We start from the raw sequence: 27,698 nt of genomic DNA on the forward strand, positions 1-27,698 counted from the left end.
TTCAGAGTCTGTGCTCTCAACTGCTGCCTCTCTCATGGAGCTGACAATCTGCTGGGGAGCTTACAGTTTATTGTTGCGAGGATGGAGACACAGATATGGAATATGTAAGCAGACAGACTTTCTCAAGGAATAAAGTGTTTGCGAAAGTTGAGAGCGTGTCGTAGAGGTGAGAGAATCCACCTAATAGAGTAATCATGGAAGTGAGAGGGAACCATCCTTGTGAAGGAGGGAGGAGGAAAGAACAATGTGAAGGTGACAAGGAAACTCACTGATTCTTCATTTAATAACAAAGGAGGAAACTGAAGTCCAGAGAAGTGATTTGCCTCATGTCGTACAGCTTTTCTGATCACTTCAACCATGTTTTACTCCTACCATGAGTACTCCTTCCCAAAATAAAAGAGATATCTGTGGCATTTTTTCTGAGCTTCGAGGAATACATTCTATTGTATAGGACTCAAAAATATTAGTATTGGTGATCTTGGAACTCTTCATTTCATTATGACACAAAATCATCCTGGTAAATGATACTGAGAATCTCAATTCTTTCCACTGCTTCTGTAGGCAATTTGGGCAAGAAGCCACTAGGATTAAATTCAGAAGAGGTTGAGTACAAGACGTTATTTTAAAAATATACTGACGCAACTAAATATTACTCAAGAGCATTTGAAACAACTAATCTTGGGTTTGGTCCATGATTCATTAGAAGCCACCTTTTTTTCCTCTGAGAACAATTATAATTTACTGGATATAGTTAAATAGAACTAACAGTGATGATTCCAGTCTCCACTCCTCCCCTCTAAGTTACTGGTAATAACAATCAACCAGTTGCACTGAGAGAATAGTTACAGGAAATTTCTGGATTCTCTATCATGCCTGCGAACTTATTCCCTCCAGTTTGTGCTGAAATGTCTTTCTTACTTTAGACCCTTTACTAATAGATTTTTACTTCTTTAACCTATGCGTTTAATAATATACGATATTTCTTTTTTCTTTGTTCTGCCCTGTCATTCATAACACCTCCTTCTCCACCTCCCTAAGTAAACAATGTTAAAAACCTAGTATACATCCTTCCATACAAATTAAGCAGGATTGTTTCCTTGGCAACTGTTAGAATCTTTTTAGATTTGGGTCTATATATAACAATCAAATCAAACAGTGGAGGATGAACACATTTGGGGCAAAAAATCCTACCTTGTGCTTCTCTGGAATGTGAAGCACCAAATTCCTCACCTCACTGGGACATACATTTTTTAGAAACAATGAAATAGCCTGACACTTTCAATTTAGTATTAAAAATCAGGTCACATTGAACTGGGAGTAAGGGCCCCTGAATCCTTTACTCATTTATTTTCTGCAGAAAGAAAACATATTTATTTCTAGATTAGGGTCAGTATAGTTTGACACAGCAATAAATTAAGGTTTGGAGCGTCTTATAATGATCTTAGAGCAGAAGAGGATTGTTTGTGTACTTGGATTTTAGGAAAGGGAAAAGGAACTAGTATGCCTTCAATAAAATTACTCTTTTGTCTGGGAGCTACACTGATCTAATTGTACCCAAAACCTTTGTTACATAAAGTGTGGTCCTTGGACCAATAGCATCAGCATCACCTGGGAGCTTGTTGGAAATGCAGAATCCTGGGCCCAACTCCAGATTCACTAAATTAACCCTTGCATTTTCACAGGCAATTCATATATCCATTAAAATTTAAGTACTAAATTAAACAAACTACAACTAAACTAAACAGCTACGAGATAGTCTCTCAAGTATCCAAAATGAAGAGAGAGATAGAGCAAGAGGTATTTTCATGTATTTAAATATGAATAAACATGTCCTGTAAGATGGGCATGTGAAGGATGTCCCATCCCTCTCCTGCAGAAACACTAATGCCTTGGGCAAGGTAGAACTCACAGAGCAGCATTTTCTCAACTGAGTTCTGGGAACACTATGTTTCTCAAAATGTTAGGTGTTTCAGAAATAAATGTTTCTGTGCTCAAATAAGTTTGGGAAACACTGCTATCTAGTCAGTTCAGACTGCATAAGGAAAGGAAGAAATAGGAGAATTGGAGAATGAGCAAAGAACGAATGGCTTTTTGTCAATTGGAAGCCTGAATTTAATATCAGTTTTTCTCTAGGACTTCTCAGCCTTTTTTGCCACCCGACCCATGACAGGTGACAGTAATATATGTGACACACTACCGTGGATCTAATCAGGCTTGTAAGCAGTTCCCAATGCACTGCTTGTAACTCCACCCAAAACAATAAGAAAACGCAAATGAGTGAGAGGAATTTTATACACGAACTATCTGCCCTAAATTGTGTAAGAAGTAAATCATTTCAAACCCCTGACTCTTTAGCTATTATTTGTAACAAATTGCTTGCCATCAACAATAATACACCACTGTATTCCAACACCTCACTGAGAATTGCTTTCTAGGAAACAGCATTGAAACTTGAACTGAATGGATTATTGAGTCCTTTTCTGTTGCTGTGAGTTCAAGCCCACCCTCATTATCAATTATTCACTGAGAGCTTGGTAATTTTTTTATTGCAGTAAGTTAAAAATCATTAAAAGATAAATTTAATTTTAACAGCTTTGTTGAGATGTAATTACATACCATAAAGTTCACCCGCTTAAATGTACAATTCAGTGGTTTCCAGAATATTGATAGAATTGAGCAACCATCACCAAAGTCCAATTTCAGAACATTTTCATCATCCCAATAGATACATTTAACTTTAAAAATTGATTTTAAGTACTCGTTTACCAAAGAGCATTTTGACAATAAAATACTACTTCTTTATACTGTCATGAATATTTCTTTGTAATTTGCAGAAAGTTGACAAAATAATGTTGGTACTAATAAAAGTTAAAGATCATCTTTAGTTAAAAATAAAGAAAAAAGAAAATGAAGGGAAAGAAGAAAGGAAAGAGAGAAATAAAACCCAGTTTTTGAAAACTAAATCCAGATAGGAAAAAATGCTATTTGGAGGAAAATAGACAAGGAAGCAAATCTTCAACTAAATGGTTCTTTCTTGCTTGGAAACTAATCTGGGCTCAATGGCTCCGTCAATAGCTACACTTTCTAGTACTCAGAAGGAATACTACCACTGAACAGCAGTGCCCTCTAGAGCATGCTAGGCTCTCCCTAACATTAATCAGCAAGGAGATCATAACCTGTGTTGGGACTTTCTCTGTTGCAATTGTTGGTGTTGAAATACTAGGTACATATTCTTTGACAATGGTAGAGTCAACAGTATTGCTCCCATCATTTTGTGGATTTAGTGACTCCTAGAGAAATATACTTAAAATATCACCATCATGAAGTTCCAGAAGAAATATTTGCATCTTTTCTGTTGTTTTCAAACAGATTCAAGGTAGGATCACCTTCGTAGACAATGCCTCCTTCTACCGTAATGCTACTGTGTTTGTTTGCACATTGAAAATGCTCCACAGTCTCTATTATGGAAGCAAGACGCTACCCTTTGGGCAGCTGCAGAATTCCAGCAAAGATGGACTTCCTTATAAAGGCCAGGGTATATTAAGTGTAGCAGAGCAGTAACCAGAATATGACTCTATGTCTTTAACTGACCCCTTGTCAGTCAGTCATCTTTGGACATCTTCTATTCATAATTATACATGGCTGATTCTACAACATAAATCCCCTAACGCCAGTTCTCTTTCCACATCCCCTGAAAGGTCTTCTACAATGCAAGAATTAAACACCATGTTCAGAAGTTTCAAACCAATTAAAGGAATATTTTATACCTTAGATCCTTCATTTCAAAAACATGACTGATATTAGAACAAAGGAAATCTCATAAAAGAAGAAATGATCATTTTTAATTGGAAAAATTTAATGCCTACCTTACTTATTGCAGAAACATAAAGTGAACTTTATTGACCAAGAATACATTACAAAACTGGAAGTGTTTTTCAATTTAGCAGAGTCTAAATAAATTAAGATTTATGCACTGTGATGAAGCACAATCTACAACATTTTCCTTCTCTAATAATTGTTAATACAGCCTCAATCACTGGAACCCAGTGAAATGTTTTTTTAATCAGGTAATGATTGCTGTAAATCATCTTGAAATACATTTCAGTGCTATAACAATAATAATAAACTGGAGAAAGAATGTCCATGGCCTTCTAGTGTAGGAAAATGATTCCTTCAAGTTCAGAACCAATTAAACAAAGTATGAATAGAGCACCATTAGGGAAGACATTTATTTTTCTCCCAGAAGTAAAGGTGAATTTGGCCTATTGTTGCCACATCCTCTCATGGTGTTTGCTCTATGACCTAGATCTGTTAAAAAGAGCCTGAGTTCCAGAGTATAACCCAAGTCCTAGGAAGAGAAAAACTTAACTAGCCTTTGAAGCAATTGAGCCCACACTCTTAGGGGCAGCAGGTTCTCAAGAACCACCATCAACTCCCAACTCAACCACTACATACACATATACATCCTGATTAGTCATTTGTCTGTATCAACTTGCAAACTTTGTAAGAAGAATTTGAATTCTAGATTGGCTTTCCCTACCAGTAGCACATTCCAGAACTTCAACACATCATTTCAAGTTTGCTATATATAGTTGTGCAGTTTGTGCAATGCACAAAAATGCATGGCTCAGGGGAAGACTGGAAGCTGAGACAGAGTCTATGCTCCCTGCCAAGCTGTCTGTCCCAGAGCGAAGCTGCATGCAGCCCACAGAGTACCCTTTTATAATTGTCTCTGTCTCCCAGAGAAGTTGTCTTTTCCTAATTCTTACAAAAGCATTATACAGGTTAGCTCTGGTCTCTCACATCTTGCCCAGCCTCTGTATCCTCAGGAAGCATAAAGTGATGTATATTCTCAAGAAATATAAACTTATTTGAATGCTACCCAAGATAAAAGTAAATAGGAAAGTAAATCATTGAATTAAAAGAAAGTAATGTAGTGCCTTCTAAAGGTACACACACATAAAGCGTTACGTATTCGTGATTCAAGGATAGGATTCTTATCTTCCATATGAACCCAGAGTTTTCAGAATGCATCATGGTTTAATAAAACAAATAGATTCAAGAAGTCTTAAAACTGTGGCACTGGCTCTGCCACCAACCACTTGTTCAATCCTGAATAATCCTGTGTGTCTCTCTTTCCTTTTACAGTGCACCTAAGTTTATCAAGAACAAAAAAACTTAAGAATTGAAAAAATAAATAAAAGTGTTAGACTAGATCAGTGATTTGCTGGAAATAGGAGAGGATCCTTTTCTCCCATCCCAAATTCAAACAGAAAAGCTACTCCATTTTCATCTGTTTTCCATTATTAAGCTTCTAAGAAAGACCTTGCTTGAACAAAGTGTTGCTCAAATTAAAAAACATTAAACCATTGAATCAAATAGTCCCTACTGCCTGCCTAGTGGAAACTGTCTAGCGCTAATGAAACTGACTAAATTAGAGTAAGTCCCTTTACTTTGGAACTGTTTCGCATCTTCTTAATAACTCCAACATATAAAATAAACACACAACACATTCAAATATATGTGTTTATGTACCCTGTAAGGATATAAGGTCGTTAAGATCTGTAAAAATATTTTTGAACTTTTCATTTCTGAGCATAAACAATAAGGTAGTAAGTGTGATAGAAATTAATAATAACAACATGATGATTAACAGAAAATCTCCTCCCATCTGATGTGGACATTTGCAATTTGAGCTTGACAGACCTGGACTCACATTCCAGCTCTATCACATACTAGCTGAGTAACTAAGCCTCTGTTTCATCATCTGTAAACTAGGGTTATTTACAAGGATTAAACTAAACGATGTAGAAAAACTCAGCACAGTGCCAGGTAAGCACTCAATAGATGGTAGAGATTATTCTCTGATCTATATTTTACTTGTCAGTATTCAAAATGAGAATGCACAGCATACAATCCTATATGAAGTCCCTCCAAATTATAGTAAAATTATTTTTAAACCCCTCTTTGCCGTGTCATTCAGTTTTGCCATAAACAATGCCTGATGTGGACTCTGTAATGGGTATTGTGTGAGAGATGGGGCATACCCAACAGACAAGATGCATCTCTCCGTTTCACAAGTTACAGCTAAGAGGTTGGGTGCAGGCAAGAAAATCATTGTTTACCAGATGAAGGGATAAGGACTAGACAGTTCATTGGACATTATGAGACCAGATGAGGGGGAGCTAAAGGAGGGAAAAGAAAGATCCTTGAATTGTCTTAAGAATAAAATGGGAGTTTGCCAGTAGCTGAGGAATGATGATTTTTCAGGCAAAGAGTCATCACACACAGGAGCGGCTGTAATATTTAGTTTGACTGAGGTTAAGTGGGCAGGTGAGGATGTGGCAGAAGATGAAGCTGCAGAGGAAACTGTGATGGGCTTTAAATGCCATATGGAAGGTTTGGATGCCATCCTGAGGATCTTGATGGCACTAGAGATAAATTTCAAATGAGGTAGGGGAAGGGGAGGGTGTCAGAACCTAAGATTTAAATTCAAAAAATTCCTGGAAGCATTTTAATGAGTTGATTGCAAAGAAGTCAAAATCTTGGATTCAATCTAGATTCCTTTTTCCCCCCACATGTCATAAGCGAACCATCAGCAAATCCTCTAGGATCTAAATTCAAAATATATCCAGACTCTGACTGCTTCTCACTACCTCCCCTGCTACCACCTTTGTCTAAACTACCATCATCTCTCACCTCAATTATTGAATGGACCTCCTAAATTATCTCCCACTCCATCGCAGGCCCATTACTCCCCCCACATCACCCAGAGTGACCCTATTAAAGAAATAGATCTGATGTCACTCCTTGGCTCAGAACTCTCGAAGAATTTCTATCTCACTCAGAAGAAAGACCAAAGCCTTACATGCAAACCCTATGATCTGTCCCCACCACTGACTCACTACTCCTTTCTGACCTTATCTCTCTCTAATACCCCCCACCCCTAACTTGCTGGGTCCACTTCAGTCCAGCTGCCACTTTGCTGTTCCTCAAATTAACCAGGAAAGTTCCTGGCTCTGGACCTGCTGTTCCCTCTCCCTAGATCATTCTTCCCTGGTATCTTCACGGCTTATTCAACTTACTTGCTTCTGGTGTTTATTCAAACGTCACCTTCTCAGCACAGCCTTTCCTGGCCATTTTACCTAAATTTTCAGCACTCCTATACACACTCCCTTTCCCACCTCCTCATTTCTTACCATTATTTTACTCATTTATCTTATTCATTTCTGTCCCTCTCCCCCCCATCATTAGGACTGCTAGGATTGTCTGTTTCTTTTCATTGTATTCCCAGCACCTAGAACACTGCAGGCACTCACCAAACGTCTCTTGAATTAACTGATTAGTGGAAGAAAGGAGACAACTTAAGAGGCATTTTAAGCAATACAAGTAAGGGGATAACAGCCAGAATTAAGAAAGAAATACAGGATATAGAGAAAAAGACTTCGGTGGTAAGAAGCACTGTTTGGTGACCTCTTGAATGTGGGAAGTGACGAAAGGAGACAGGTATAGTTAATTCCTGGGTCTCTACCTTAGGGTACCAGGTAGATGGTAGTGACATTCCCAATATTAAAATAGTGGGGAGTGAGTGCAGCCTGGGGAAAAAGATAGCACGCTCAGTTTTCACTTGAACTGTTACATTTAAGGCGGTTGTAAAGCATCCATAAGATGTCAATGGATAATCAGAAATGATGGTGTGGAGCTCAAAGACAGAAGTCTGGGCTGAAGATCTATCTTAAGAAATATTATCTTATTGCATGCTTGCTGAAACCATGGCCTCGGATCACTGAGGAAGAATACAAAGGAGGAAAGGACCAAATCTTTGTTACTATGAAACCTGAAATCTTATTTAAATGGACACAAAATTGTCTAAAATTTCTGTATAAACATAACACGTGTATTTGAATTTGCAATTATTCTGTCACTGTTTTGCTCCATTTTTGTAGACAATGGAAAGTTATTGCCAAATGGCTCTATTAACCCACAACCATGTATTGGTTGTAATTATATGTCAGTGGCAGAGGTTAATTAGTATTCCTACATAAATCTGATAATGGAAGGTGTACTTTCAAGTTAAAACTAAATCAAAAATTCTTTTATTGCACACTTACTACATGTAAGACAAAGTTCTAGCACTCAATTTAATAAGCACTCAATAGATGTTGATTATCTTTGCTTCACCCAAGTGAGGTCGGAGAGAGAGGAGTGCCAAAGCTTTCTTGGCTCCTGTCGGTTGAGGGAGGAGGTTATGTGAGAGGAAGTGCATGTTCTTTGATTCAAACCAACCTGGTTTCCATTTCCAGCTCTATCACTCCTGAGTAATTATGAGTTATTTACTCTCTGAGCCTCAGTTTCCTTATCTTCAGAACAAGGATCATAATACCTAACTTACTTTACAAGACTATTATGAATATTGGCAATATACAAGTACAATGTCTGATGCTTAGGTTTTCATAATAAAAGTATAGAATAAGTTTTCCAACATTCATGTAATTTTCCACCTCAATGAAAGAGAAAAAGAGAGAGAGAAGCTTGTTAAACATGTCACAACTGCATATTTGTTTTGCTGTTTAAACGCAAGCACCAAAATTCTCAGTGATCAGGATCCTGCTTTAAAAGCAAAATATATTCTTGCGCAGATCTCTATTGCATTATAAATCAAACTTCAGACAGTGTTCACAAACATGTTTTCTCTAATAGTTTACAAAGTAAATACTGTGCACAATTTAGTTTCTGTTGGCATAAGATTTATAATCAGCTACATACAGAGGTTCAACGATAAGTTGCACTACCAAAAATAGAGCAGATATTTCTTCAGCTGTTTCTACAGGGTGGAACAACCCATTCTTATGCAATTAATTATGGCCTGTCAGCGTAAGGTAATTTGGGCTCCACACCCTTTGTTTACTGAGTCATGTTTCATGGTGCTTTTCAGTCATTGAATTCAAGAAGTTTTCCTTCAAGTGAAGCAAAGTTGGCTCTAAAGTCATTCTCATGGGAGGCTCATCTGAGCAAAAGCAAATGCTGACTCTCGCCTTCGGTTTTTGCTTTGGGGGGTTTTGGCATTAAATTTCGTTTTTTTTAGTACTTCTCACTCCACACTCACAAACCTTGACACATCAGTTCATCTCTGGAAAAGCCAGCCTCCGGTTGTTGAGGTGGAGGAGCAATCAGTTCAAAACTTATTTAGGTTTTAGAGTTTACACTTGCCTGCAACCCTGTCTTCTTTTGGCTCTTACACTGCTCAGCAGCCACTAATGTTTACTAAACTCATACATGCCAAACACTGTGCATTTGTGATCACACGTCATTGGCACAACAACCCCAAAAGGAAACAGATGAGTAAACTAAGGCTCAAAAAGTTAGTGAATGTCAAAGTGCCAATTTTCTCCAACGTGAAAATTACTCAGAAGTGGTTCCCAAACATTGGATTCTGGACCGGTGCCAGTGAAAGTCAGTTTTCACTAGCATACCAAAATGAACAAGTAAGAGCAATGTAGTAAAAAGACATTATAACGCTAAAGCTCAATTACTCATCTTATTATTCTGAGATTATGCCCTTCCGACTTTTATACATTTAAATGCCCTTTTATTAAATGATAATGTTTGATCATGCTCAATTTTTTAAAATTGTGAATCTGCCTATTCAACAAAATTAAGTTGGAAAGTCTCTGTCCACCTCCAATAGTCTTCTGAACTGTTACTGGTCTCAGAGCTACAGCATACAATGCGCAGGTGATTACACTGTAAAATACCAAGAGGTGCCCCATGATAGGTATGTGAGTCAGGCAAAGCCCAAACAACACAGGCAACCCTGCTGTGAAACCTAAATGTCCAGGAACCACTGACCTTCAGAGCATTCCCTTCATAGTTATACCAGAATGTCAGCAAAACAAATAGAAAGAATGAAAGACCATATTCTGACTAAAAGTAACCACTTTTCAGCTCTAAGTCTTTTAAATCTAAAACACATCCAGGAATTAACACATGCAATAAATATTTATAAATATCATAAATATTTATGAACCACTTAAATATGCTAGGCACCCTATGAAGTGTCAGAAATACAGGCATGAATATTATCTTGACTTTCAAGGTTTTCACAGCCTAATAGATAACCTATTTAATAGGAATATATACTTTAGAACACTTAACCCCACTGATCTTTAAAATAGCCTTGTGACGTAAGTATTATTATTCCCATTTTTCAGATGAAGAAAGTCTCAGATAAATGACAAAATGATCTCTAAACACACAAAGGATAAAACAGGAATTCACACTCGGCTCTTCTGGCAACCTCCTCAGTTTGAGTGTGTGTGGTGCTGGGGAGGGAGGCAGCAAAGAAGATAATAACCCGGGCTCTATGCTAATATAATACCAGATGCTGTGTTAGTAAAAGTCTATTGCCTTACACTGCAGTTGATAAATTTGTGGGGGAAAAAATGATAAATTACACAAATCCTCTGCTGTTGGTGCAGTTCTAATTCATTTCAAGTAGGAAATCTCCTGGATCTCAGCTCTCAGCCTCTGGCTACATCCCCATTTTTATTAATATGGAGAATATTACATTGAGCAATGCTACTGTTCTGGCTCCCTCTACCCCTCTTCACACCCCAAATGATCTATCTTCTGTACATCCCTGGGGATGGTGCCCAGAAAAGGGAACTTACTACAGTAGCGTCCACATAGAGTCTTAGAAAGAGTTGTAGTAAAACAGAGAAAAATTAGTTGTTATTCTGGAGAACATCATCAACTGGTAGAAGGAAAAGCAATTGTAAACCATAGTTTAGATTTCCTTATCCTTCTGTCAAACTACCTAAATGTCAACACTTTTTTCAATTTTTTCTTTTAAAGATTGGCACCTGAGCTAACAACTGTTGCCAATCTTCTTTTTTTTTTTTCTGCTTTTTCTCCCCAAATCCCCCCAGTACATAGCTGTATATTTTAGTCACGGGTCCTTCTAGTTGTGGCACATGGGACACCACCTGAGCAGGGCCTGATGAGTGGTGCCATGTCCCCGCCCAGGATCAAAGTGGGTGAAACCCTGGGCTGCCGAAGAGGAACACACCAACTTAACCACTCGGCCATGGGGCCAACCCCAATGTCAACACTTTTGTGTTGAAAAGAATTTGAAAGAAAAACCATCAAAAAGAGTGTTCAGTTCAAGTTCCTTTCCAGATCTAAATTCCTATCAAGAATTATTCAGTTTCCACTATAGAGAGCCATATGCAAGCTAAGAGACTTAGAAAGGCAGACAATCATCACGGGCACTGAAATGATGGTTTTTCTGAGTGAAATGCATGGCTTTGATCCTTTTCTCTTGTCTTAAGGCCAGCACGGGCACCATCAACCTCAAGATTCCTGAATCCATATGTAGTGTGTCTTCTTGTCGTCGCTGGGGTGGTGATCTTGGCAGTGACCATAGCTCTACTTGTCTACTTTCTAGCTTTTGGTAAGTAACAGAAGATTAAAAGTACCACCTTTCAGACTAAATAACTAAATATACTTTAAGATTAAAAGTTTGGCATTTTCTCTTTTATTGCCACTTTTATTTTTAAATATAACATAATCATGTATCTTATTCATTATATTCCTAACTATATGCTCATGTCTATATTTTCCCTCAATCAATATTTTTCTCTTGTCTTTTTGGCCATTTTAGTATGATAAATATTATTACCTAGGCATATATCTAGCCAAAGAAAAAACTCTTGATACTTTTCTGATGTTAGGATTTGCTCATTTTGCTTTTTCATTAATACCATGAGTTCCTTCTTCATTTAATAACCTGATAAAATTTTAAAAGTGAAATATTACAAAGAACCTTAAGTTTAAACATTTAAAAGTTGAATGTACCTAAGTGTTTGTTAACTCACGATCTGTCTCCTGAAAACAGTCTTAGGAGCAGAACAGTTACAATAGGAGATGAATTTGCAGTGAAGAAGCAGAAAGGGGTAAAAACAAACTTTAACAAAGATCCTGTTCTTTTATTATTTGTTTCTCTCATTTCTTTTAATTTTTTTTACTAAGTCACAAAAAAATAGGGAAGAATGACAAGATACAAATAATATAAAGAATATATATACCCTGCTCATTCATTAAAAACTTTCTTTAACATCTCAGTCAGTATTCTTTCAGATGTTTTAATGTAGATAAGATGTGTCAAATTTCACTAAATGATATATGGTATAACCTGCTTTTTTCACTTAAAAATACATTTTGAGGTTATTTTTATTTCAGCTATAAATTTTAAATTGTGTGTGACTGTGGAGAGAGAGAGAACATAATTTATTGTACGTCATATTGTAAACAGGCAAAGATACTTAACTACGCAAAGGTTGAAAAACTCCCAATGGTGCAATAAAATTACGAACATTAGGAAAAACAGTAATTAGGAGTAATCTTTTCTGCCGATCAAATTACAAATATCGTGGCTAAATTTTGCTCTCAAATCACCTGGAGTCGACTATGTCTAAGGTGAATTACAGAAATAGGAAAAAGAAGCATCAAGTTCCCCATTAAATTTATGAGTTTTTACTCTTAATGATACTGTATAGTCATGCATTGCTTACTGATGAGAATATGTTCTGAGAAGTACATTCTTAGGGGATTCCATCATTGTGCAAACATCATACTTACACAAACCTAGATGGTATAGCCTACTACACACCTAAGCTACATGGTACTAATGTTATGGATCCACCACTGGATATGAAATCTGTCACTGACCCAAACATCACTAAGTGGGCATGACTATATTGTCACACTTAAACACAAAGGGAGGAACCTAGGTAAGTAGTCTTTGAACTATATCCCAGTGACCACTTATGGCCCTAGAAAGACCTGTTCTCCACCACAAAGAACTACACTATCTTTCTCCCAAGATCTCCAACTCTTTCTTCTGTTTGAGCTATTTCTCTGCCATAAATTCTGTATATGAATGATCTAAAGGAAGCAGAGATTTTTTTCCTGAGACAAATTACGTTAGGTTACATTCACGTTCATAAAGTTTCTAAGATGAGTGCAAGTACGTTTTAAAGATTTTTATTTCCTTCACAAAGCTGAGTATGTCCACTGGAAGACCCTTTTTGATGGAAATAATTCACTTTGGACAACCAAATTAGATATCTTGTCAGAAGACTTATTTTCTAGCTTAGTCCAGAAAGACTAATGACAAATCACTAATTCCACTATAAAGAATATTATTTGAAATAATTTTTTAAACTATTCAGAATTACATGTGGTTATTCCTTGATGATAAATGGATAATAGCAAATTACAAACAATCATTAATATTTCTTGAACGAATAAATCTGAAAACACAAATCTCCCTAAAATATAGTAAGAATGAAAATTATGATACTTTTGAATGATTTTTAATTTCTCAAATAATAATGCAGCTCTGATTTTTATACATCTTTAACAGTTACAGCTTTGCCAATCTTCTTAAAAACTGAAAGAAAAATAATTTTATTATACTTACATTTATATTAAGTTTAGAGTTTTCTTTCTTTCAAGGCAAGCAAATTATTAAAAATTGTGTAATATAGCATCTCATAATCCTAAATAAAGATTAAAGTACTTAGTAACATGAGACTGATTCTGCCTTTTGTTTGTTTTACAGATCAAAAATCTCACTTTTACCGCAGCAGCTTTCAAATCCTAAATGTTCAATATAGTGATCAGTTAAATTCACCAGCTACACAAGAATATAGGACTTTGAGTGGAAGAATTGAATCTATGGTAAGTTAATATTTTATCCATATTTATTTTATGGATCATATATTTGATTCCATCATAATGAATATGATAATAAAGCTAATATTTGTGATATATTTGTAATTGCTAGATGCTCTACATATTTCCCTCTCTCAAATGGTGAAAGATTTGATTCTTTGTGTTTTTTCCAAGTTAATTTGCAGGTATACTGGTTCTTATTCACATTTCAAGTCACCAGTGAAAAGTATTAGATGGATCATGAGTAAATTTTGTATGACTATTATTTCAAAGACTGAAAGTTATTGTTTGTGCAATTTAAGCATTTATTACTGCTCACCTTGAGAATGCCTTTTTAAATCCTTTTCATTTTGTCTTCTTTCCTCCTTCTGCATTCAACCAAACACACACTTAGAAGATGTTAAAAGGTATGTTTGTATATCAATAATGCATAGTCTGGACATCACACCAAAGTGTGTTCAATGATACACATAGAAAATATACAAAGCAAGCTTGTATTTCCCCTTGAAGAGGCCAGGGTACCTACCAGAAAACCTACCAAAAGTGTACCCTTAGCATTCTTTCACCACCACAAAACAGAGTCTGCCCTTCAGCCGCACAGAGTCAGAACTGACCAGTCTCAGGGTTACTCACTTACCCTTACCTTTTTTAAGAGTCCAAAGAATATAAATTAATCCAATGGTTCTAAAATTTTAGCATGTAACAGAATCACCTGGCAGGCTTGTTAAAACACAGATTTCTGGGCCCCCATGTCAGAATTTCCGATTTAGTAGGTCTGGCGTTGGCCCAAGAATGTGCATTGCTAACAAGTTCCCAGGTGATGCTGACGCTAATGGTCCAGGGACTACACTTCAGGAACCACTATGGTAATCTATAAGAGTTATCACGGCTGGGGGATGGAATCATTTGCTTATCTAACATTTTTCCTCAGAAGAAAAGATTACTGGAAGCCAAGTTGTTAGACAACTGCTTGGTGAGCACGGAATTAGAGCAAGGGAAGTTAAGTATATCATTTAAGTGTTTAATGAGATCAGAATAAACAGCTGAATCAGAATTATTTTGGAAGAGAAGCTAGGCCAGGAGGCAGAGGTAGAGTTAACAGTGGGGAACAGCAGCTTATTATGTCAGAAGTGGGAGCCTCCTGCCCCTGCAATAAACAGTTATTAAGCATCAATCCTGCCAAATGCTGTAGACATACAACAATGGAATAGATAGTGGATCCTGCGTTTGTGGAGCTTAGTCTAACGTGGAAGATTAAACAAGCCTACAGATACTCACAATACAAGACATATAGGGAGGATGTGACAGAAGAGCAATGCAGACAAGAGTTTGTGGTGAGAGGATAAATTATATCCAATCATGGAGACCAGAGACGGCTTCTTATAAAAGATGACTTTTCAGGTTGGCTGTAAGAATGAGTACGGCACACTACCGCCAAAACATAAGCCAAGGCATTTAGGGGAGAAGGTGCTTAGCTAACAGGTTTGGACTTTATTTTGTAGGCAAAAAGTCTTGAGCTGGAGACAACATGATATGAACAGTCTTCAACAGATTCATGTTCAGAAATGTAAAACTTAGATTATAAAGAGAAGAGCCTGCACACAGACTAGCTGGAAGCTTATTACAGTGGTCTAGAAAAGAGCCAAGAAGTTAAGACCTTGAATTAGGAAATATCCCAGAAAATGTGGAATTGCAGATAAAGCTTCCACATCTTGCTCACCAAAGAAACTCTTCTCCCCAACTTACTACTTTCTCCTCCCAAAATGTTCTGAAAAAAGCAACAGGAATATTTAGTTATATCATTTGTATGATGAGACAGCATTGTTTGGACTTCAAACCAATGGATACTTTTAAATTTCTTGAAGAAGCTACTAGAGATATAGACCCCATACTTCATTTTTTTGAGCTTCACTTTATTGTGCTTCATAGATAGTGCATTTTTTTTATAAACGGAAGGTTTGTGGCAACCTTGTGTTGTGCAAGTCGATTGGCACCATTTTTCCAACAGTTTTTGCTCTCTTTGTATCTCTGTGTCACATTTTGGTAATTATTGCAATATTTAAAATTTTTCGCTATTATTATATTTGTTATGATGATCTGTGATCAGTGATCTTTGATGTTCCTACTATAATTGTTTTGGGGTGCCACACACTGTGCCCATTTGAGGCGGTGAACTTAAGGGATAAATGTTATGTGTTTTCTGATTTCTCCACTGACCAGCTGTTTCCTCGTCTTACTCTCTCTCCTTGGGCCTCCCTATTCTTTGAGACATAAAAATATTGAAATTAGGCCAATTAATCAATTAATAACCCTATTATGGTCTCTAAGTGTTCAAGTGAAAGGAAGAGTTGCACATCTCTCACCTGAAATAAAAAGCTAGAAACGATTAAGCTCAGTGAGGAAGACATGTCAAAAGCCAAGACAGGCTGAAAGCTAGCTCTCTTGTGCCAAACAGTTAGCCAAGTGGTGAATGAAAAGGAAACGTTCTTTAAGGAAGTTAAAAGTGCTACTCCACTGAACACACAAATGATAAAAAAGCAAAACAATCTTACTGCTGTTATGGAGAAAGTTTTAGTGGTCTGAACAGATCAAACCAGCCACAACATTCCCTTAAGCCAAAGCCTAATCCAGAAGAAGGCCCTAACTCTCTTCGATTATATGAAGGGTGAGAGAGGTTAGGAAGCTTAGAAGAAACATCTGAAGTTGGCAGAGGTTGCTTCATGAGGTTTAAGGAAAGAAGCTGTCTCCATAACATAAAAGTACAAGGTGAAGTAGCAAGAGCAAGTGCTGATGTAGAAGCTGCAGCAAGTGATCCAGATGATGTGGCTAAGATCATTAATGAAAGTGGCTACATCAAACAACAGATTTTCAATATAGATAAAACAGCCTTATATTGGAAGGAGATGCTATCTAGGATTTTCACAGCTAGAGAGGAGAAGTCAATGCCCGGCTTCAAAGCTTCGAAGAAGCTAAAGCTACCGGTGACTTTAAGTTGAAACCAATGTTCATTTAGCAGTCTGAAAATTCTCAGGTCCCTTAAGGATTATGCTAAACCTACTCTGCCTGTGCTCTATAAATGGAAACAACAAAGCCTAGATGACAGCACATGTTTATAACATGGTTTACTGAATATTTTAAGCCCACTGTTGAGACTTACTGCTAAGAAAAAAAGATTCCTTTCAAGATATTACTGGTCATTAATAATGTGCCTGGTCATCCAATAGCTCTGATGAAGATGTACAATGAGATTAATGTTGTTTTCATGCCTGTTAACATAATACCCATTCTTCAGCCCATGGATCAAGGAGTAATTTCAATTTTCACGTCTTATTATTTAAGAAATACATTTTATAAGGCTATAGCTGCCATAGCTAGTGATTCCTTTCACGGATCTGGGCAGTCAGTTGAAAAGTTTCTGGAAAGGATTCGCCATATCAGAGGCCATTAAGAACATTTGTGATTCATGGGAAGAGGTCAAAATAGCAACATTAACAGGAGTTTGGAAGTTGATTCCAACCCTCATGGATGAGTTTAAGAGGTTCCAAGGTCGAAGTAACTGCAGATGTGGTAGAAATAGAATGAGAACTAGAATTAAAAGTGGTCGAGCGTGAAAATGTGACTTAATTGCTGGAATCTCATGATAAAACTTTAACAGATGAGGAGTTGCTTGTTATGGATGAGCAAAGAAAGCAGTTTCTTGAGATGGAATCTACTCTTGGTGAAGATGATGTGAAGATTATTGACATGATAATAAAGTATTTAGAATATTACATAAACTTAATTGATAAAGCAAGGCTAAGGTTTGAGAGGATTGACTCTAATTTTGAAAGAAGTCCTACTGTAGGTAAAATGCTATCAAACAGCATGCATGCTACAGAGAAATTGTTCATGAAAGGAAGAGTCAATCGATGCAGCAAACTTCATTGTTGTCTTATTTTAAGAAATTGCCATAGCCACCCCAGTCTTCATTAATCACTGCACTGATCAGTCAGCAGCCATCAATATTGAGGCAAGACCCTCCACTAGCAAAAAAATTAGGAATTGCTGAAGATTCAGATGATGGTTAGCATTTTTTAGCAATAAAGCATTTTAATTAAGGTTTATACATTGTCATTTTAGGCATAATGCTATTACGCACTTAAAAGACTCTAGCATAGTGTAAACATAACTTTTACATGCACTGGAAAACCAAAAAGTTTGTATGATTCACTTTACTGCCATATTGACTTTATTGCCCTGGTCTGGAAATGAACCCACAATATCTCTGAGGAATGTCTGTATTCATAATGAAGTCCTCACACCCACACAAAGACAGCTTGTAATGTTTCAGCTGTGTACCCAGCTTAATAAAGGGAGCAAACTAAAAGGGTGTGTATCAAGAAGAATCTCAGCTTCATGATAGGGATTAGAATCCAGGTATTTGTCATTACAGCAAGATGTCAGAACTGTCTTCAGCCCCAATTAGGTCACTCAGTTCTTCCCAGATAGATTAAGCAGGTTAGGTCAGCTCATCCTTAATAGAGCATATGTAAAATTGCAAAAGGCTAATTTGGAGAGAAACGGCACAAAACATAGGTTCAGCAATGTGAAGAGGATGAACTAAATAAATTTCTTTTGAAAAATACTACCAGTACTTTTGGAAGATATTCAAAAGTCTTTAGAACACAATTCCAATTAAAAAAATTATAATTTAGCTTGTAATTCTTAAACTATTCTCAAAAATGTTCAGTAAATTATAATGCACATATAGATCTCATCAAAATGAAAGTAGTTTTAGTATTGTCTCTTGCTATAAAGATAATAAACAAATAGGCAGAAAATTCAGGGAATTCAAGAAATATAAAGAAGAAAGAAATATGCACTAAATCTCAACACTTAGATATATCCACTATTAACATTTTGATGTTTCAAGTACCTTTCTATGCAAACTGCATACATCCTACAGGCACAAACATAAAAGTTTCTGTCAGTGGAATCATACTATATATGCTGGTTTATTATGTACTTTTTTTTCAAATATGTCAGAGGTATTTAAATATCAATAAATTTAGAAATATATCATTTTAAATAACAAAGCAGTATTATAGAGTGTAGATGTACAACATTTTATTTAAGCACTCCTCTATTGACAGTTTAAATTGTTCCCAGTTTTCCACTATTATATTCAACATTCTGATGACCACCTATGTTCACACATTCTTGCACACGAGTGATTATATTTTTGGGATATATTCCCGAAGTAGAATTACCAGAGTATAGGGCCAATGCATTTTTTATTTTTCTCTAGAGATTTTTAATTTTTTTATATTTAATAAGGATTTTATTTTAGACGTATTTTAGATTTACAGAGAAGTTGCATCACCAACAGTATATAAGTACGCGTAGGTATGCTTATTTCCCTACTGCATTAACAGTAGGTGGTGTAAACCTTTTTAATTGTTGATATTCTGACAGGAGAGAAGTGATATCGCACTATTATTTTGATTCGCATTTCTTTGATTACTAGTAAGATTAATGTCTCTTCATATATTAGTAGATCATTTTTATTTCATTTTTTAAGATATGAAATTTTCATTTCATTTTTATAATTTCATTTCAATTGCTTGGTCATGACTTTGCCCATTTTCTTACTGGAGCATTGGTCTTTTTTACATGAATTTGAGAAAAACTCTTTCCATATTAGAATATTAAAATTTGTCTATAACTCATGTTGCATATATTTCTCTAATACGTGACTTGACTTTCAACTTCATTTAAAATGTAGGGGTTTTTAAATGCCAAATAGATTTAACTTTTTATGTAGCCAGAATTATTAATCCTTTTTATGATTTCTCACTTTTGTGCTAGGTTAAAAATGACTTTCTCCACTCCAAATACTCTTCAAAATGTTCACTCACATTTTCTTTTCATAATTTTATTATTTCCAGTTTTTAGAATTTTATCTTTGATTCATCTGTAATTTATTCTTTAACAAGGTAGAGATCCAGCTTTTTTCCCCCAAGTAGCTAGGTGGTGGTACCAAAACAATATGTTAAATAGTGCAATAGATTTGTTTGTCATGCCACCTTTATCATAGGCTAAATTCCTCCTTTTCTTTTATCTGTACTCTAGTCTTTTTCACTTTCTGTACTCTACTCTTTTTAATCTTTGCTTGCACCAATACTAAGCTATTTAGAGTACTGTTTATATTTTTATAATGTTTATATATTTATAATACTGTTGCAAACAGTATTACTGTTTACATGTTTACAATATACTTAAACATCTGGCAGAGCAAGATTTGCCTTGAAATTCTTCTTATTTATGATTCTCATGGTTAATCTCATTTATTTATCCTTCTGTAAAAACCCTTTGAACATTTAAAACACTATATGAATAATATTCTAATATAGTGTTTTATAGTTTACAAAGCACTTTCACATACATTATCTAACCTTCAACTCACAACAGCCATATGAATTAAAAAATTATTTTTATAGGTGGGTAAGCAAAGGTTGTGAGATTAAAAAAACATGTCAAAGGCCATTCAACTAGAAAGTGGTAGAGCCAGAATTCAAACTAAGTCTCCTGACTCCACATGCACGAATCATACCATTTCCCAATGATAACACGAGTACTATTATTATCCTTGAACCATAGACAACATTGCTGCACTTAAGGAGCAATGGAATTGTCTCAGAACTTTCCACCACATTAAGCAATTCACTTCTCTGTTCTGGTTCTCAGTTTATTCATCAATAAAATAAAATCACTGGACTAGATGATTTTTATAGTACATTCTAACTCAAAAAAATCTATGATTTTGTGATTTTAATGCAAGATATCCATGCCACCCGTTCACCTGTTTTTCTTATCCTGCCCCTCTGGCCACTCCTTCTCTGTGTCCTTTCCAGGCTCACCTTCCCCTACGCCACCACTAAATGTTGAAATTGCCCCAAGGCTTTAATCTACACACTCCTCTCTTCTAACACTATTTTCTATCTCTAGATGATCTTACCCATGACCATTATTTCAACCAACACTTATATACTAATGAGTCACTCTATCCCCAGGCCAGACTTTTTTTCTGTACTTCAGACATTTTCACCCACGTACCAGCTTGATATCTCTCTATGGATGTTTTAGAAACATCTCAAATACATTATGTCCCAAAATCAAACTCATAGTCTCCCCAGACTATCTTCACTTTTTTCCAATAATCCTATCCCCATTAATATCAATATCATATATTCAGTTTCCTAAACTAGAAACCTAGAATTCATGCTAGACATACTGCTCTCTATCATACAAGAATCCAATCCATTACCAATCCCTGTAGGTTTTATCCCCTGTATTTCCTTCAAATCCATTCATTTCTCTGCATGTCTGCTACCACCATGTCCAGCCAAGCCACCACCTCTACTCTGGGGTACTAAAATAGCATCATAACTAATTTGCCTGATTTTGTCCCTAAAATTGATTATCCGTATGCAGCAAGAGAGATTGTTCTCAAATTGCAATCTCTGATTACATTATCCCTTTTGTTTAAAGCACTTCAGTGACGTCCCATTATTTATGATAAAGACCAAATGCTTCACACACTAACAAGACCTGCATGGTCTAGCTTTCCTACCACCCTAGCATCCTTGCTCTCTATGCTACAGTTGCACTGGCCTCCTTTCATTCCTTAAACACAAACTGTTCACCTGTACCACAGGACTTTGCCTGTGCCATTCCCTCTACTTGTGAGGCTTTTTCCTTCCTCTTCAACCAGCTAACTCTGATTCTCCCTGAAGATCTCAGCTCCATAAGCATTTCCTCTGAGAAACTTCTCTAACTCATTGGCTGGATCAAATTCCTCCACTATATGGTTGCACTTATCAGAGTTATAATTTTACTTAAATGTGTATGATAATTTGGTTAGTGCCTGTCTCCTCCCAGTAGATATAAGCTCAATGATGGCAAGGATTGTTTATTTTCTCTCACTATTGTATCCCAGTGCTTGATGGAAGGGCCGTGGAGTACAAGAGGTACTCAAAAACTCCCATTGATTGAGTGAAAAAATGAACAGTACCATTTGGAAATAATGAAAGCACCTGTTTGCAAAATACATGTATCAAAACTATGAATGCATTCTGATTGAATGGGTCTCTCCAAATAAAACAAGACATTTCAATCAGGATTCCTATCTGGGATGAGCTGAATCATTCAAATGCCCCTTTGGTTAGGGGTGGTATTGCAACGGAAACTGCATATGACAGTTGCCATTTTTTCCAAAATAAACCTAATGACAGCCCTATAAACAAGCTAGGATAGAGGAAGAAAAAGAAAGCAGTATCAATCTGAAATTAATCTTATCACATCATTTATACCATCAGGGCTTTTGGGTAAAATTCATTTCAGGCACTTCCATTTAATAATCATTGATTGCTGCCTAATGCCTAAAGGGGAATTTAGCACATACCGGGCATTCAAATATTTGTTGAATGAGTGAATAAATAATGCATTCTCTTGGTTCCTGTGCCAAGTCCTAGGGACACAAAATAAACACATCATTGCAGTCATGGTGAAGCTCACGGTGCTCTCCAAAGCTGGGTTGTGCATCCCAGGGAGGGATTCACAAAAATTTATTGGAGTGATGGAAGAAAATACTCAAACATCACTCTGCATGTATTTTTTCCCTTAAAAATTTTTTTTAAAAAAGGAAGAAAGAAACTTAGCTTTGTTACTATTTGCAAAAGAATTGATATTGCCACCTTCATTTGGATTTATGTTAGCTGGTCCCACACAATGTGTGTAATGATATCTTGAGGGAAAAGGAGGAGGACAATAACACAGTAAAGCTGACTGGGCTTCAGCACACATTTCCCTGCTTTCAGTCGACCTCAACGATGTGCAGTTTTCATTGGATGAAAGATTATATTCTCTAGCTCTAAAAGTAAACTAAATCTCCCCCAAATTAATCAGGGGACTGAGAAGAAGTCTGCAAAACACACAAAAAATTAAAAACTGCAATTTGAAGATAACGCTAATACATAAGCACAGTAACGAATAAGCAAATGAACAATAAAATGATTACAGAGCTGACCCTCTTCTGCTCCCAGCTAGAGCCATATTACCAGGTGAAGCAATACCTTAAGGAAAGCCATATGCTTCTTAAGAGAGATTTATTACACACACACACAGCCTGTCCCTTCAAGGTATAAATGTGAGAAATTAACCACTTTTTAAATAAAACATCCCATGGAGAGAAGACTGAAAATATATGTTTAGCAATGTGTTCATCGTTAGGTGACTGAGTTTTTTTTTTTTTTTTACTGTATGTTATCTGTAAAAGTGTTTAGACATGCACATACAAAAATTTGGGGGAAAAGATAAACTATCATGGTTGGTTGATTTTGAACACCCTTCTTTTAAAAAAGTTTAAAATGAAACACTTTTTTAAGTTTTAAGAACTTTATTTGGTTCTCCCAATGATGCCCTTCATGCATTTGGACCACATAATTGTGTGGAAACTCCTTCAGCACTTCAAACCAAATGTTTAAACTAAACTTAGAATCATAGCTTTGAGTCATTTTACCACAAAGCGTTTCAAAAATTATAAACTCTATCCAATCATATTAACAGTGAAAATTTTATTATTGAAAAAATAAATGGAATAAAATATGTTTATTCTGTAACTCAGTCTTTTTTAATTTCTAATATTTTCAAATATTTTATGATGTACATTGTTAGTACAGTATTATTACATGTATATAATTTATAAATAAATATACATGCTTTGGCTACTCATGCATAAAGCGTTTTACCAATAGGAGTGTATAATGAAAAATATTTGGAGACCATTGTAGTAATAGATAGATCATATTTACCATATATTTTATGTTTTTCTTGAAAGCTAAGCTTTCCCAATCCTCTAATTAAACAGAAAAGAAAGTTGTAATTGGCGGGTGATTGAAATCACAAAAAAATTTATTCCTATTATTCATCTCATGAATAATATGAACAAAACTGTATCTATCAGGTAAGAAGGCACTGAAAATAAGGAGGTGATTTATCTTCATGGGTAGCTAATGAGATCTTTTCTCTCTAAAGATAAAATATTCATGACAATTATAGACAATCTATATGTAATGTTTTACCCTTTATGTGACCTATTCTATTAACAAATTTAATGATATTCGCTTTGTTAGAATTTACTGAAATCATCTATATCTCACTTCAATTCTCATAAATTATGAATATTACTGAGGTATGACGATTCTAGACTACTCTAGAATACAAAGATACTATTGTCACCTTAAATCAGTAAGGAAATATAAAATAGTTCTCTCTTTTTTCATTGTTTACTTGATTTTTGTCCACTGTCACAAAAAGCTCAATATCACAGGTTACAAAATCAAATGAGCGTGAAAGTAAACTCCTTTGACCCTTTGAACACAGTAATAATTTTGAAGGAAGGGAAAGGGCCAAAAAGTTGACTGTAAAGCTCACTAAAAGTAGATGCGTAGTTTCTGGGAGTTATAGCAGTTAGTTGTGTACAGATAAATTTTTTTAATACACTTTTGACTGCTCTCCTTTTACAGATGGAGAAGGTGAGAGGAAGAAAGGTTACAAGGTTCATTCAGGTTCTCATAGCAAGCTAGCTATCTCTGTGTTCTCCATCTACTGCCCTTTCCACTATCCCATTAGCACCCTCTTCCAGCATCTGCTAATTTTCTACCAAGCATTTGACAAGTGCTAATGAAAGAATCAGTGGCATTTTTACCCACTCTGTGAAATATGGAAACTTAACAACAGGCCTCCTCTTTTATCCCTGTTTATGGATATCAATCAATTAATCAACTCACTTTCTTTATGTTGCTTATTACCTTGATCTTCACAGTTTTCCACATAACAAAAATGTCATAATTAAAACGGACTTTTAACACTTTGTTCCAGTGTAGGCTATGCTGGTGCAATGCCAAATCATGAATTAACATACAACTACAAGAAATATTTATCCAAATTTTAGCCATTCCTTCAGCTTTAGGTCATTTTCTTTTACTTCTGTTAAAGTCAAGTAAAATTAAAGTTAAACAATTTTACTAAAATACCTCCTGTAATACACTATATGAATAAACATATTAAAACCCATCCTCCTACATAGTTAACTGAAATATAGCTCACCAAATGACAGCAACAGTTAATTCTAGATCATAGAATTTGGTGTCATTTTTTGCTTTCTTCTTAATACTTAAGAGTATTTATTGAATTTTTAAAATAGGAACATTAATTATTTCCATGAAAGCAATAGTCTTATTATTCTTAAAAACCTTCAAGGCCTTTTTGGAAAGAAATAAAATGACCATTTTTTCAAACAACTGGTTGGTCTGATATCAGCCTATAGGAATGGATATCTTAAAAGACACCGTGTGATATAATACAGATTCCACAAACTTCACAGTTTCAAGAAGAATTGGTTTCAAATCCTGACAATGTAATATTCAGCATACTACTTATTAATTTCCCCATCTTTATCTTTTCATGTCTACCTCGACTTTGTTGCAACCTCACAGTACAAGCCAATGGAATCCACTTTCCTTTATGAAACGTCAATACCTCAGACCCTGCATCTTGGAAGAGCCGTTACAATTACAGAACCAATCTTAGTTCACTGTGAAGCTGATCCTTATACCTCAAGAGGACCATCCTTGCCGAGACTGAGCAATGATTCAGGGAGATAGCTAAGGTTAAGATAGCTAAAGAAATTACCTACTGATGTTAAAAAATAACCTCTGATACTCATGCGTTAATCAGAAATAACAAGGAAAAGACTGTCCTTTGCTTCTCCTTCTCATCATACTCTCCACTGCTACTCATTTTAATCTGGTTTTACTCACTTTAAAACAGTTGTGAGGGATCACACAATGTAAGTTATACCAGTGGATTCCCCCGGTGTTGGCTTGGCTCCTGCCCCAACCACCTTGGAAACAGTCACCAAATCACATAACATGAGTTCTCACTGAATAAAATATCTGACGCGTTTGGAATGACTTCTAGCGAAGAGAGATCCTGTTCATTATTGTCTCTGTTTAATAGATGAAGAAATAGACACTGCAGCAAAAGATTACATAATGAACCTAAATCAATCCCATATGTACTGAGATGGAGTTGAACTAAACTGAACTGAACTGAAAACTCAAGTCTCTATTCCTCATTACCATAAGTCCCACGTTGTAGAGTTGGGAGGAAGGAGAGGAAGAACTACAATTACAGAGAGGTCTTTTTCCTTTCTTTCTACAGATTACTAAAACATTAAAAGAGTCAAATTTAAGAAATCAGTTCATCAAAGCTCATGTTGTCAAAATCAGGTGAGTGGAACTGTATCAAAAAATATATAAGCATAGATACAATTTGGCATATTTGACTTTTGTTCACAGCATGGATGATGAACGAGATGTTCACAAAATTTGTTGCAATATTATGAAGATAGTATAATGAACAGCTTAAAAAATGCTAAAGCAAAAATACAAATGAAACATGCCACATGTGATTTACCTACTAATGTAAATAACCATATTACTTCAATTCTTGGCGGGGAAAAGAGGAAAGGGGAGAAGAGAGGCTGGTGAACTGCAGTAACAGGGCTATCCTATTATACAAAAACAGTGGATACCATTCATATTCCAGTCTATGTAAACAGTGCCTCCTGAAGTCATGCAATGCTGTGGTGCTGATGTATTAATCCAAGATCAGAGCACTATAATCAACATCAAAAGTAGCTTCTAGTTTTTGTTTGCCTGGAATACTATAATGTAAAGAATGCTATGGCTAAATCCAAGCATGTCAGTCATGAATTAACAACAGAGGGAATAGTGGCACGCGTGCCAGCTATTTGCCATTCCTGCCTTAGTTGAATATGTGTCTATCAGTGTGATGTGATAAGACAGGCCCTCTCAACTAAAACAGTCACCCTCACTCACCCTACTACAAACATCGCAAATGCCGACATTGCTCAATCCTTCAAGTAATATGCAAAAGTTATGTGGAAGGGAGAAGAATTATATTAATTCTTTCTTGAATACTAACACCACAAGAAAATTAATTTTTCTTATTCTCTGTAGTCACCTAGTAATTACCCAAGAGCACAGAGCTCTGGTCAGGTAAGTTTTGTTGAGCAGTTAGAGGAGTAGGAAGAATCCACAGGGAGAGTATTTTGCAAAATGTATTTCAGTCAGTTCAGTACACATTTACCTTAGTACTTTCTTGTGAACTCTCTGTATTAGCCAATAGCTCGCAAAATTTGTAGGACTGAATGAGCCATGTACATTTTCTCTCCTTTTGTTCACTTCCCACTTACCACTCGATCCCCTGCATTCTCACTTCTGACCCCACCGAAAAATGCTAATTGTTCTTGCCAAGTTCAACAATGACAGCCACATCACAGACTCCAAAGAATTCATGTCAGTCCTCTGTTTGGACCTCTCAACAGTATTTGGACCTGTTGGACTTTGAATTGTCCTTGAAATAGTGCCATCCTGTGGTTTCTATGACCATAAACACCCTGATTTTCTCTTACCTTTCCAGTTACTCCTCAATTTCTTTGCTAGTTTTTATTCCTTCTCTGTACATTTCTCAAATGTTGTTGAATGTCAGGCTGTGCTATAAGCCTTTCATCTTCTCAGTTCTTATTCTCTCCTTTCAGCGGCTTCCTTGCCACCTATGTGCTGATTATTCTCAGAGTTGTATCTCTGGGCCAGTCGTCTCCTCTTATCTCTAGACATGAATATACACAACTATGTGGATATCTTGCAGACAACTCAACTTTAATATGTCCAGACCTGAACCCATCCTCTCCCCCACCAAATATGTTACTCTTCTAATGTTGCCTACCTCTATCAATGCCATCACCTTCAACCCAATTTCTCAAGAAAGAAATATGAGAATCATCTTTATTTCCTGTCTCTCCTTCAACCCACGGATCCAATAATCTAATCTTC

At 36.0% G+C, this 27,698-nt stretch overlaps 1 protein-coding gene across 1 annotated transcript in view; it reads left to right on the forward strand.

Annotated features, from left to right (window-relative positions):
- The window catches only part of TMPRSS11D (transmembrane serine protease 11D), a 56,326-nt gene that overhangs the window by 8,255 nt on the left and 20,373 nt on the right, over positions 1-27,698 (forward strand). The window contains exons 2-4 of the mRNA XM_046656706.1: positions 11,331-11,452; positions 13,625-13,743; positions 26,002-26,069. Of these exons, the coding sequence (XP_046512662.1) occupies positions 11,331-11,452; positions 13,625-13,743; positions 26,002-26,069 (309 nt within the window). The remainder of the gene's footprint in view (positions 1-11,330; positions 11,453-13,624; positions 13,744-26,001; positions 26,070-27,698) is intronic.

Source organism: Equus quagga, chromosome 3 (assembly GCF_021613505.1).
Source record: "Equus quagga isolate Etosha38 chromosome 3, UCLA_HA_Equagga_1.0, whole genome shotgun sequence".
Classification (NCBI taxonomy): Eukaryota; Metazoa; Chordata; class Mammalia; order Perissodactyla; family Equidae; genus Equus; species Equus quagga.